Raw genomic sequence first — 12830 nt, 5'->3', positions numbered from 1 at the left:
CCAAGCAAAGCAATCCAGTGTCATCCCCTCAGGGAGCAGGGCTGGGGATGTGGGGCTGGGATGGACCCAGGCTCGGAGCAGATGAATAAATTTAGAGTGCAGTTGAGTGGGGAGTTGAGTCTTGTTCCTCAGCCTTTCAGACAACTTCACTTGGGATAATTATAGCACCTATCCCTATATTACCTCCACAGCTGTGACAGTTATGTCTGTAGAGTACTGAGAACAGTACCTGTAATGTAGTAGGTGCCAGGTAAATGTTACCTGCTCCTGCACAGTGAGGATGTCGCATTCCGTGGGAGCTTGTCCCGAGGCAGTTGGCGGGGCCGGGGGGTGCGGTGGGGGTGGGGGTCTGGCTCATCAACGTTTCTCTCATTCCCAGCTTGCTTCTCTTCCCTCCTGTTCTGCTTCAGTGTGAGCATAACTAAATGTGTCAGGTGGAGCCCCGACACTAATCTCATGTCTGGGAAAAGACCTGGAAACTTATTATAGGTCCAGGTGTGTCTGTGGTGCTGATTTCAGGCTACGTGCACATGGGCATTAAAAAAAAAAAAAGCTAGGGGGATTCCCTGGTGGCGCAGTGGTTGAGCGTCCGCCTGCCGATGCAGGGGACACGGGTTCGTGCCCCAGTCCGGGAAGATCCCCCATGCCGCGGAGCGGCTGGGCCCGTGAGCCATGGCCGCTAAGCCTGCGCGTCCGAAGCCTGTGCTCCACAACGAGAGGCCACAACAGTGAGAGGCCCACGTACCAAAAAAAAAAAAAAAAAAAGTCTATGAATAAAGCGCAAACGTTAACAATTGGTAAAGATAAGTAAAAAGTGTAAGAGAATTCTTTATACTACGTTTTTTTAACTTTCCATATAGACTTCAAATTACATCAACGTGAAAACTTCCCGCCGCCCCAGCGCCCGCCCCTTCTAAAATAACACAGTAAATTACAGGAAGAGATTTTGGGATATCCAGAAAAGTATAAGCAATTCAGAGCTAAAAGCTGCCACCAGAAGTCCTGAGTCATGTGGGGTGGGCCCACGTGACCGGAGGTCCGAGTCCAACATGGCGGCCTCCATGGGTCGCTGCCTTCTCTTCTTCATTTCACTGCGCGGCTTCCTCGGTGAGGCGTCCGGCGACCTCGGCTCGGGGTGAGTACAGTTGCCTGGGTCAAGCCTCGTTGGGGGGTCCCCCAGACCCGGGCACAGCACTCCGAGCTCAGGTCTGCCCCATCCCAGCAGGGCCTCCCGCGACGATGACTTGCTGCTGCCTTACTCCCGCACGCGGGCGCGCTCTGCCCGGGACTGCACAAGGGTGCGCGCCGGCAGCCGCGAGCACGAGAGGTGGCCGCCGTCCCCCTCAAACCCCGGTGTCCGCGGCCCCAACGTACGCATCTTCGTCTCGCACTTCGCAGACCGCGCGGTGGCCGGCCACCTGACGCGGGCCGCCGAGCCCCTGCGCACCTTCTCGGTGCTGGAGCCCGGCGGGCCCGGCGGCTGCGCTTCAAGGCGCCGCGCCACCGTGGAGGAGACGGCGCGGGCGGCCGGCTGCAGCGTCGCCCAGAATGGCGGCTTCTTCCGCATGGATACGGGCGAGTGCCTGGGGAACGTTGTGAGCGACGGGCGGCGGGTGAGCAGCGCCGGGGGGCTGCAGAACGCGCAGTTCGGGATCCGCCGCGACGGGACCCTGGTCACCGGGTGAGGAGGCAGGGAATCCCGTGACTGTCTAGGCCCTAGATTCTAGAGCAGAGGGCCTGAGAGTTGAGGTGTAGCCGTGCCGCCGTGTTCAAGTCCCCTAACCAAACTGAGCCTCCGTTTTCTCATCTTCAGGATGGGGAAAGTAATGCCTTCCTTGTAGAGTTTATTCATTTTCCAGTATCGTGTAGCGCTTGCTTTGGGTCGGTAAATGTGCTGCGTACTGAGGATATAGCTGTGAACAAGCACAGCCTTTGCCTTCAAAAAAGGACACTACCCCCCCCCCACCCCATTACTAGGAAAAATAAACAAAACCCAGGGAGATAATTAAGTTAATTCAAATTGTATATGTGCAGTGAAACGTTGAACAGATTGTAAATAGAGTGTTGAGTTTCGGGAAGGTGATAAGGAAAGACTTGTCTGAGGAGGTGACCTTTGAGTTGAGACATGAAAATTAATCACAAGTCAGCCAGAGTCAGAACTGGAGGAAGAGCATTGCAGTCAGAAGGAACAGCAAGCACTAAGACTCAGAGGTGCAGAGGGGCTTGGTGTGTGTGAGGGACTGAAGGAAGGAGCAAAATATCAGAGGAGGATAGGACCGACTTTGGTCATTTATTTATTTATTTTGACTTTGGTCATTTTAAAGCTTGCTCTGACCCTGCTGGATAGTAGGCTGGTTGGGCCGTAGTAGGAGCAAGGAGGCCAATTAAGAGGCTGTTGCAGGCATCAGATGGTAGTTTGGCAGGGGTGACGGCCTGAGAGATTAAGGGCCATAGGTGGACTTGTGATCTGTTGGGGATGGTTGTTTCTGTTAAATGAAGTGTAGATTGGGATGCCTAGACTGTTTGCAAAGATTGCTTCCAGGACCAGGCAGGTTCCTGGGCATGAGGAGGAATCAAGTAGCCAGGTGGTGGGGCGGGCGGGGGTAGTGTGTGTGGGGGGGAGGGCACTACCTGCAGCTGCCACTGCTGTTGACTGAATCTCATGCCTTCCCTGTGTCCAGGTACCTGTCTGAAGAGGAGGTGCTGGACACTGAGAATCCGTTTGTGCAGCTGCTGAGTGGGGTCGTGTGGCTGATTCGCAACGGAAGCATCTACATAAACGAGAGTCAGGCTGCTGAGTGCGATGAGACACAGGAGACAGGTGGGGGAAGGGCAATGAGTATGATGAGATGTGGGTGATGAGTGGGGGTGTTGGCAGCAAGCCTCTTGAAAACCAGGACCAGTGGGGTGGTGGGGGAAGTCTTTCAACAAGTACTATTCTAGGTATTGGGGATCAGTGGGGATTAAAGCAGATAAGATCCCTGCATTGTGGACTATATAAGAAATGAAATAGATATTAAGTATACTGGAAAGAAGTGGTAAGTGCTAAGAAAGAAAAAGTTGGGGAAAAGGAGCTATGGACAAGAGAATAGAGAAGTGTTCCTAAAATGTTTGTGGACCGGCAGCATCAGCATCACCGAGGAGCCTGTTATAAATGCAGAACTTCAGCCCCTACCCCTGTGCCTCAGTGCTACAGAATCAGAATCCCTGGGGCTGAGGCCCAAGAGTGTGTGTTCTAAGGAGCCGCCTCTGTGATTCTGATTGACATTCAATTTTGAGAACCACTGGGATATGGAATACTGGGACAGGGAAGGTTCCCCATGGCCCTGATGTGGAAATGGGCTGTTTTAGACTGTGCAGTCAGGGAAGGCCTCATGGAGGAGGTGACTTAGATCAGAAGGCGCAAGCCATGGGAAGAGCTGGGGAGAAGTGCAGTCCAGCCAGAAGTAGAAAGTGGCTGCAGGGTGTTCAGAGGCGTGGGCCCCCAGGAGATGAGGTAGAAGAAGCAGGCTAAGGAGGTCATGCCAGGCCTTGGTAAGGCATTTGGATTTTGTTCTAAGGACAGTGGAGGCCGTTGGAGCATTTTCACCTGGAGTCTGATCTTGATTTACACTGAAGAACAGCCCTTTGGCTACTCTGTGGAGACTAACTGGGGCGGGGCACGGGAAGAGAGATGTTGCATGCATAGACCTGGAGGTGGAGAGTGATGTCTCTGTGGAGAGTGACTGGCAGGAAGTGGCAGGCAGAGCTTAGTAGGCCTCCCGAAGGGCCAGGTGATCAGCCAGGCTGCCTCTCCTTCAGGTTCCTTCAGCAAATTTGTGAACGTGATGTCAGCCAGGACAGCCGTGGGCCACGACCGGGAGGGGCAGCTGGTGCTCTTCCACGTGGACGGGCAGACGGAGCAGCGGGGGTGAGTGCCGTGAGCCAGGGCCTCTAGGCCTGGGCTGAGTTCTGCTCTGAGGAACTCCAGCCCACCAACAGCTGCCCTTCTGACCTCCAGCTGTTCCCTGGGGATGTTCACAGCCATCTGTTCCCTGTCTTCCCACAGGCAGAGGGTCCCTAGATCTGTCCCACTTCCAAGAACTCATCATCTTCCACACACTTGCTCTCAGTCTCGCCAACTTAGGGCCTCATCTCTCCTGAGCGCTGATTGGGGTGAAAGGAAATTATCATAAAGTTAGCTGGGAGTAGACCTCGGTTCCAATCCTAGCTTGGCCATCTGCTGGCTCTGTGGCCATAGACAAGTCATTTGACCTCTCTGAGCTGCTGTTTCCTCCTCTGTAAAGTGAGTGTGCCAGTCTGCTGTTGCTGTGTAACAAATTAGCACAGGCAGCACTGATTTGTTAGATCAAAGCTCTGTAGGTCAGGAGTCAGTGGGTGGGGGGGCCCAACTGAGTTCTCTGTTCAGGATGTCCCACAGACAAAACCCAGCTGTTGGCCAGGCGGGGTGCTTATCTGGAGCTTCTGGGGAAGAATCCTCTTCCCAGCTTCTTCAGGTTGTTGGCAGAATACAGTTCCTTGGAGCTGTAGGACTGAGGTCTTTGTGTCATTGCTGGCTGGGGGCCTCTCCACGCATGAGGCCGCCCACGTTCCCCCTTATGTATATACCCTCCTCTTGTAGATCTTCAAGCTGCAAAGGTGTGTCAAATCCATCTAATCCCCTTGTATTTCCAATCTCTCTCACTTCCTCTTCTGCCTCAGCCATAGAAAGCTCTCTGCTTTTAAGGGCTCCTGTGATTCCATCGGGGCCACCCAGATAATCCAGGACAGTGTGCCCATTTGCAGACAGCTGTGCCATGTATCATAACATGATCAGGAGAGCGATCTCTTGTTATAGTCATAGCTTCCCGGGATTGGGAAGGACACCTTTTGGGGGGCACTTAGAAATTTGCCTGCCATAGTGGGTGTGTGATACTGTCCACTGTGGAAAGTAAGATGCATTAACCCAGAAACGGCTGTGGCAAGGTCAGCAGCACTGGTCTTGTGCCACAGCATTAACCTGTGGGAGATGGCGGAGTTCCTGCTGAAACAGAATGTGGTAAATGCCATCAACCTGGACGGAGGGGGCTCTGCCACCTTCGTGCTCAACGGGACCTTGGCCAGTTACCCATCCGATCACTGGTAAGCATACCAGAGCCCCCTTGTTGAGGTCCAAGGCCAAGCTTGTCCCCGACTGTCTCATTCAACAAATATTGAGTACCTACTCTGTGCCCGGCTCTGGGGATTCAGCAGAGAGCAGGAGGAGCCAAGACCCCTGCTTCTCGCTGCTTACAGGAAGTATATGTAGCGTACCAGCACCACCCAGGCCGATGGAAGGGGGTGATTGGTCAGGAAAGACCTGAGGATAGTGAAGCATGAGCTGAGATCTGGAGGATGAGGGGCTGGGTGGGCATGGGAGAGCCTTCTGGGCATAGAAGAGCATGTGCAAAGGCCCTGGGGTGGAAGGGATTGTTGCGGGTGGGAAGAACCTGTAAAAGGCTGGAGAAGGGACAATGAAGAGAGGCAGGGAAAGGCAGCCCTCAGGGGCTGCAGTGGGGGGGTTTGAGGGTTTGCTGGGGTGGCCAGCACTTCAGCCTCTCTTCACACTACTGTTTCTTCTGCAGCCAGGACAACATGTGGCGCTGTCCTCGCCACGTGTCCACTGCGGTGTGTGTGCACGAGCCCCGCTGCCAGCCGTCTGACTGCAACGGCCACGGGACTTGCGTGGAGGGGCGCTGCCAGTGTACGGGGCGCTTCTGGCGGGGCGCCGCCTGCAGCGAGCTGGACTGTGGCCCCGCCAACTGCAGCCAGCATGGGCTCTGCACGGAGAGTGAGTGGGACTCTTTGGGAGGCAGCTCCATCCCGGGCTCCCCGCTCTCACTGCCCCAGCCCTGCCTGGGCCCTCACCTGACCTTCTCGGTCTTGTCTTGGCAGCCGGCTGCCGCTGCGAAGCTGGATGGACAGGGTCCAACTGCAGTGAAGGTAAAAGCCACCAGGCCAGCCTCCTCCCCAGCCCCCTGGGCACACGGGAGAGGGTGAGCCTGGCAGCTGCGAGCCTCAGCTGCCTTTATCCCTGCCTCCTGGTCTGCAAGTCGCTTGCCTCTTGTCTCATGCTTTTGCCTCACGTGTAAATCACTGTATTAGTGTCCTGGGGCTGCTGCAACAGATTCCACCAACTCAGGCTTAAAACATTACTTTATTCTCTCTCAGTTCTGGAGGCTAGAACTCCATAATCAAGGGGTCAGTAGGGCTGCACTGGCTCTGAAAGGTCTGGGGGAGGGTCCTTCCTGCCTCTTCCAGCTTCTGGGGGTCCCATGCATTCCTGGGCTGGTGGCTGCATCACCCCATCTCTGCCTCTGACTTCACAGGCACAGCCTTCTCCCCTGTCGGTCTCCAGTCTCCCGCTCTGTCCTCTTACAAGGACCCCAGGCCACTGGACTTGGGTCCACCTTAAGTGCAGGATGTTTTCATTTCAAGATCCTTAACTTAATTGCATCTGCAAAGACCCTATTTCCAAATAAGTTCACATTCACAGGTTCTGGGGATTAGAACATATCGTTGGGAGGACACAGCTCAACGCACTCATAACCCTCCATAGCTTAAATCCTTAGTGGCTTTCTTTGGCTCTGAGTGAAAAACTTGAACTCCTCAGCATGACCTGCCAGGCCCTGGGGGCTCCAGCCACGCCCTGCTCTCCAAGCCTCAATGTCAGGTCCTCAGAGGCCTCCCCACCCCACCTCCTCAGTGCCTTGCTGCTGCCACAATCGGTCCCGTCCCTCCAGCCTGTGTCCTCCCTTGTCCTTTGACACCTGCTTTCTGGCTTGCTGGCTGCCTGCCCTCAATGAGATCACAGCCTCGGGGCCTGCCGCGTACCAACTTCTCCAGAACTATCTGTTGGGAGAACATGTGAACCTACAGGGCCACTTGGGGCGAGAGAGTTGCGTTTGCAATCCTGTTGGCCCCAGCCTGGGGTGGGGTTGCGGGGCAGGACCAGATTTTGCAAAGGCCCTGCTTCCCTCATCCCAGCGTGCACCAGCGGCTCCTTTGGGGAGGACTGTGCCAAGAAGTGTCAGTGTCATAATGGAGCCACCTGTGACCCAGTTCGGGGGACCTGCGCCTGTCCCCCTGGCTTCACTGGAGACATCTGTATGCAGGGTAAGCTGGAAGGGCCCCTGACTCAGCCACGAGGGAGCCCCGCCCGGGGGATGCTTCTGCATCTGCTCAGCTCAGCACACCACTGGGCCCACCCCGGCAGTGCAGAGAAAGGCCCTGCCACTGATGCCTCCACCTCTGTCCTCCTGGCTCCTCCCTGCAGAGTGTCCCCTCGGCTGGTACGGGCCAGACTGCCAGAGCCCTTGCAAGTGTGAGCACCAGTGTCCCTGCGACCCCCAGACCGGCAACTGCAGCCTCGCCTGGTCACGCACCTTGAATAGCATCCTCTCCCGAGGTACGGCCCCTCCCAGGCTCCCGGGGGACAGCAGGGGGCAGACCCCTCCTCTCCCAACCTTCAGCCTCTCCCTGGCATCTTGCAGTGAAGCAGTGTCTCCCGCTACCCGAGGACACCCTGCGGGCAGGAGAACTCTCCCTTTTCACCAGGTAGGTACTTTGCTGGGAGCTGGGGCAGGGGTGGGAGGAATCCCCCCTCCCTCTGCCTTTGAGGCGTGGCCTCCGCTCAGGGTCTGGGCAGGGCTAGGAAGTGGCAGCTGGGCACCAGATGACAATTCTCTGACATAAGCACAGGGAGAGTCCTAGGTGATGCTCGCAGCCACCTGTGCTGTCCAGGGAGATGCTGAGAAGGACCCTGGCCACCGCCCCAGTGGAATCTAGGGGCCAGGTTGTGGGCTTTTTTTCTCAGCTTCCGGTGCAAGAAGCATGAAGCCCTGAGCAGTTCACGTCATTTCTCTGACACCTGGGGGTGTTCACCCCTCGTGTTGGGTCTTTATTTTCTAGTGCAGGGGGTCTTCAACTTGACCTCCAGGGGAGTGTGTTAAAAGAGAGAGCTGGGTTCAAGAACCAATGCTGTCGGTCTGGGAGCCCCACTTGGAGAACCTCTCTTCTCATGGTTCTCATGTCCCATAGCCCCCCTGGGTGCCCGGCCCAGCCCCGTCCCCTCAAAGTGGGAAGCAGGCGTAGGTGTGAACGAAAAGCCCCTTGGCCTTGTCCTGGAGGCAGCACCTGGGAGCTCATCACAAACACAGATCCCAGATCCCTCCTGGAGGTCCTGACCCTGAGTCGGGTGGGGCCTGGAGGAAAATCCTGGAAGTGTGCTGGGAATTGCAGCGGAGCAGGGACAGTGGTTCCCGGGAGCCCTGCACCCCAAGCTCAGCCTCCTCAGGTGTGAGACCTGCAGTGAGGAAAGGGGTGCCATGGGGTGCTGAGGGGCACAGCTGCAGGCTCTGTCGCCCGAGCAGTCTGCTTTTGCATTGAGGGCTTCAGACAAAGACTCACGTGAAGGAAAAAAGATCATTGAAGGACCCCACCCATCCCCGCCAGCTCCCTGCCTTGGAGGAAGGGGTGTGGGTCCTCCCTGCTCTGTGTGCTTTGAGGACCCTGGAGAGAACCCAGCCTCTGTTGTCAACATCCCCGGAAGCACAGATGCAAACTGCTGCTTCCCGGGGCAGATTAGGTCCCCAGCTGTATTACATGTGGCCTGTACCCATTGAAATTTACACTTATTAGCAACATCTGAAACTCAGTAACGTTCATGTAAAAATCTTTTTTTTTCCCACGGCTGCTCTTGAAATATCAGGAGATGTGGCCGCACCGGCCTTAGTCCCACATAACAACTGTCCCCGCTGCTCCCGAACACGCGTGGAGTGTGCCCTCCACCCCACCAGGCCCATTTGTTCCTCGACAGTGTGCGGTCCCTGGAGGCCCGCGACCCTGTGCCCCTGTTCTGGGAGGAGGAGCCAAGTGAGGGGAGGGAGGGAGCCCCTCCAGCACACCCCCAGCCCGAAGCGCCCAACAGTGTCCCCGTTCGGGGTTTCTCTCCTGCCCCCAGGACCACCTGGCTGGCCATCACCTTGGCCCTGGTTTTCCTTCTGGTGATCAGCATGGTGGCAAACGTGTCCTTGTTCCTCGGGTCAAGGGCAGCGAGGAGCCGGCACCTGGATGGGGCCTACGTCTACCACCCACTGCAGGAGATGAACGGGGAGCTCCTGGCTGCTGAGAAGGAGCAACCGGGTGACACCTGTAACCCCTTCAAGGACTGAAGCCTCCCGCTGCCCGTCATGACCTGTTCTGGAGGCTCGTTGCCATGAGCTCTGGCTTCTGCAGGGGAAATTCCAAGGCCACTGACCATCTGGGTGGCCTCGACCCACGTGCCAAGCCAAGCTTCTGACAGCACCTGTGCCTCAGCCCCTCACCTGGCCGCCTGCCGTGGCACGTGCAACCCTAGCGATACAGCGCGCCCTGGAGAGACGCTGCCTCCTTCCCCGCCTGCCTGTGCCTGCCACTCACGAGGCCTGTCCCCCAAGGGCCTGCCCCGCTGCTGCCAAAGAGCCTCCAGCCTCCTGGGGCAGGGGCGCTGCCAGTGGAACTCATGATGACCGAACTGCGGCCAAGCGGCAGGGTCCAGCCAGCCCCCTTCGGATGGGGTGAAGAGACTATGGCCACATCGAGGGACCCTTTTTTACAGACCTCATCACCGAACTTGCCAACTAGAATTCTATTTCCCGTCATGGGAAGCTCCTTAAAGGGAAGAGGGGTGAAATCATGTTTACAGGCTCTCTATTTTGTCCTGCCGCCAGAAGGGTTTTTCTACCACTTGAATAAATTGATATAATAAAAGGACCCCTGGAGCGGCATCTGAATGCGGAATCATGGAATTGAGGGACCCCTAGATTTTGACAGGTGGGGCTGCTTAACCTGAGTCAGGGGCATGTCCAGCTCCCTTATCTATTTTGTTTCATCCAGGGGTTCTCACTTTAAAGTGTACTCGAATTACCTGGAAGAGCTTGCTAAAAATGCAGATTCTGGCCTGGGCTGGAGCCTCGGAGTCTGCAGGTCTCACTGAGCTCCCAGGTGATAGCTGCAGGTGTCTGGACCACACTTTGAAAGAGGAAAGTTTAGTCCGCACCATGTTTTAGTAGAATTTAAATTAGTTGCCAACGCTTAAAAGTCAAGAGGTTAACTCCAGTTTTCTGGTTTCTGTCTTTTTTTATATATATATAAATTTATTTATTTTTGGCAGCATTGGGTCTTCATTGCTGCGCACAGGCTTTCTCTTGTGGCGAGCGGGGGCTACGCTTTGTTGTGGTGCACGGGCTTCTCACTGCAGTGGCTTCTCTTGTTGCGGAGCACAGGCTCTAGGCACATGGGCTTCAGTAGTTGTGGCTCGCGGGCTCTAGAGCGCAGGCTCAGTAGTTACGGTGCATGGGCTTATTTGCTCTGCGGCATGTGGGATCTGCCCAGACCAGGGCTCAAACCCATGTCGCCTGCATTGGCAGGCGGATTCTTAACCCCTGCACCACGAGGGAAGTCCTCTGGTTTCTCTTTAAAAGAAAGAACTCGAAGCCCCAGCTGATGCCCTCCTGCCGCAGCAAGGAGGCAATGACTTGTCCGAGCTGAGATTGGCTGGTGCTGTCTGGATCTGTCCTCTCCAGCTCATAACAGCCCCAGCAGCTGGCTTCCCTCACCTGTGACCTGCATCCCGGCGAGTATTAGAGTTTGTAACTTGTGGCCTCGAAGGGTCTTTAGGAAGTGCCTGGCGACACCCTGCCCCGTGAATATAATATCACACTGTGTGCTTAGCAGCTTTTGGGGGAGGGGAGGTGGGGGAGGTGCTGCTGTTTCCAGCAGGTCCTCAAATAGATCCAGGCATGTGATGGACTGAATGTTTGCGTCCCCCCAAGGTTTGTATGTTGAAGCCCTAACTCCCAATGTGATGGTATTTGGAGGTGGGGCCTTTGGTTTAATTAAATTAGGCTTAGATGAGGTCATGAGGGTGGTGCCCTTATAAGAAGTGGAGGGGACAGGAGAGCACCATCTCCACGTGCACACAAAAGGACAAGGCTGTGAGAACACGGTGAGAGGATGGCCGTCTACAAGCCAGGAAGCAGACCCTCACCAAGAATGGAATCTGCCAACACCTAGATCTTGGACTGTAACTGTAGCGGTTACCTAGTGCTGTGCAGAAAACAAGCCCAAAACTGGTGGCTTTAAACAACCAGTCATTGCTTCTCATGAAAAGTAATTGTTTCTTGTGCTTCTAAGGTCAGCTGGGTGATTCTGTTGATCTGGGCTAGGATCAGTGAGTCCAGCTGGGCTCACTTATGTGCCTGCCATCAGCTAATGGGCCAGCTGGGGCCTGGTCTGGGGTGGCCACAGCTGAGGACATAGCTCTGGTCCGCGTGGTGTCATCCTCCAGGGGGCTGGCTCAGGCTTGGGATGAATGTGGAGATGGGGATCCAGGGAGAGATGCGAAGCCTCTTGAAGCTTCACCCCTTGATGAAGAGCTGCAAAGGAACATGAATGCAGGAGGCTGACTGAACCCATCACTGCAGCTGAGCTACTGTAACACGGGTCTAATTTCACTTTAGAAAGGAAGTATTCGGTTCAGAGAAGTGAAATATCACAGGCCAGCTCCCAGCCTCCAAGTTCCTGCAGGGATGCATCTGTGGGTCTGTATGTCTTTGTCTCTCCTGGAGACAGGGTGTGGAGAGCTGCCGTGCCAGCCTGCGACATTCCCTACAGGGAACAGGATGTTTGGGTCCTACAGTAGGTGCCACAGGCCAGGGTCTGTCGGTGTCCTGGGGCACATCTCATCAAGCACCTAGTGGACCCATCAGCCCACAGCCCACAATACCCACCACCAAGCCACCAAGAGTTCTCCCTTCTCACTCAGCCCCCATCCTGAGTTTGTGACCAGGTTGGAGGAAAGAGGGGAGTGGTTTTCACAGCATGTCCAGGAACTTGACCACCACTTGTCCAAAGATCCAGGAGCAGGTTTTTATTCCTCCTTCCAGAAATATAAACAACCAAGTTCACGTGTTCCTCCAGGGACCTTGTGTTTCATCTCCACCTGGAAGTTTAGTTTTGTATTTTGCTTTTATTTACTTATTTTTTGGCCACGCCGTGTGGCATGCAGGATCTTAGTTCCCTGACCAGGGGTTGAACTTATGCCCACTGCAGTGGCAGCACAGACTCCTAACCACTGGGCTGCCACAGAAGTCCCATATTTTGCTTTCTTTTAATGAACCCCTGGGCTGCTTTGATGTTTTGCCGCCAGCGTTCAAGGGTAGGAAATAGTTTCAAGAGCTCGGACAAGTTCCCAGGCACCTTAGAATCGATTTGGCATATTTTTGTTTGTTTTGTTTTGTTTTTTGTTTTTTTTGCGGTACGCGGGCCTCTCACTGTTGTGGCCTCTCCCGTTGCAGAGCACAGGCTCCGGACGCGCAGGCTCAGCGGCCATGGCTCACGGGCCCAGCCGCTCCGTGGCATATGGGATCTTCCCGGACCGGGGCACGAACCCGTGTCCCCTGCATCGGCAGGCGGACTCTCAACCACTGCGCCACCAGGGAAGCCCAATTTGGCATATTCTTAAGACAGCTCCCAAGCCTGGCTGCGGGTCTGAATGTATTCCCCCAGAATGACCCACTGAATCAGAATCTCAGGGGCGGGAGTTAGGGGGGGGGGGTCAAGGAATCTACAGGGAGCACCCCCGGGGATCCTGAGGCAACAAGCTGTGGAAACCCTGGTCTTGAAGGGTCTGACGTCCACTGAGGGCATCTTTGTTCTCAACTGTGCTGGCAGCTGGCTGGAGAGTTACAGTGCTGGGCACAGGCCTAGTGGACTCCAGGCCAGAGGGAGCACAGCAGTACCTGGGGAGGGTCCATCGTGGCGTGCCTGAG

General features: G+C 55.6%; 1 protein-coding gene across 3 annotated transcripts; it reads left to right on the top strand.

The window, feature by feature from the left end:
* The first annotated feature begins 1041 nt into the window (after window positions 1–1041).
* NAGPA (N-acetylglucosamine-1-phosphodiester alpha-N-acetylglucosaminidase) lies at window positions 1042–10081 on the top strand. 3 transcript variants are annotated; one of them, XM_060033035.1, is made up of 11 exons: window positions 1042–1135; window positions 1226–1681; window positions 2682–2821; window positions 3802–3910; window positions 4993–5121; window positions 5604–5809; window positions 5914–5961; window positions 7006–7134; window positions 7295–7426; window positions 7512–7575; window positions 8981–10081. In XM_060033035.1, the coding sequence occupies exons 1-11, from the start codon at window positions 1050–1052 to the stop codon at window positions 9189–9191; spliced, it is 1710 nt and encodes a 569-aa protein (XP_059889018.1). In that variant the 5' UTR covers window positions 1042–1049; the 3' UTR covers window positions 9192–10081. The 3 variants fall into 3 exon arrangements, with proteins under 3 accessions (XP_059889018.1, XP_059889020.1, XP_059889017.1); XM_060033037.1 differs by having other exon boundaries at window positions 1049–1135; window positions 1223–1681; window positions 9068–10081; XM_060033034.1 differs by having other exon boundaries at window positions 1049–1135; window positions 1223–1681.
* The last annotated feature ends 2749 nt before the right edge of the window (window positions 10082–12830 follow it).

The sequence above is a fragment of the Delphinus delphis genome, chromosome 15, assembly GCF_949987515.2.
Source record: "Delphinus delphis chromosome 15, mDelDel1.2, whole genome shotgun sequence".
Taxonomy (NCBI): domain Eukaryota; kingdom Metazoa; phylum Chordata; class Mammalia; order Artiodactyla; family Delphinidae; genus Delphinus; species Delphinus delphis.
This window is presented reverse-complemented; position numbering and strand designations above follow the sequence as displayed.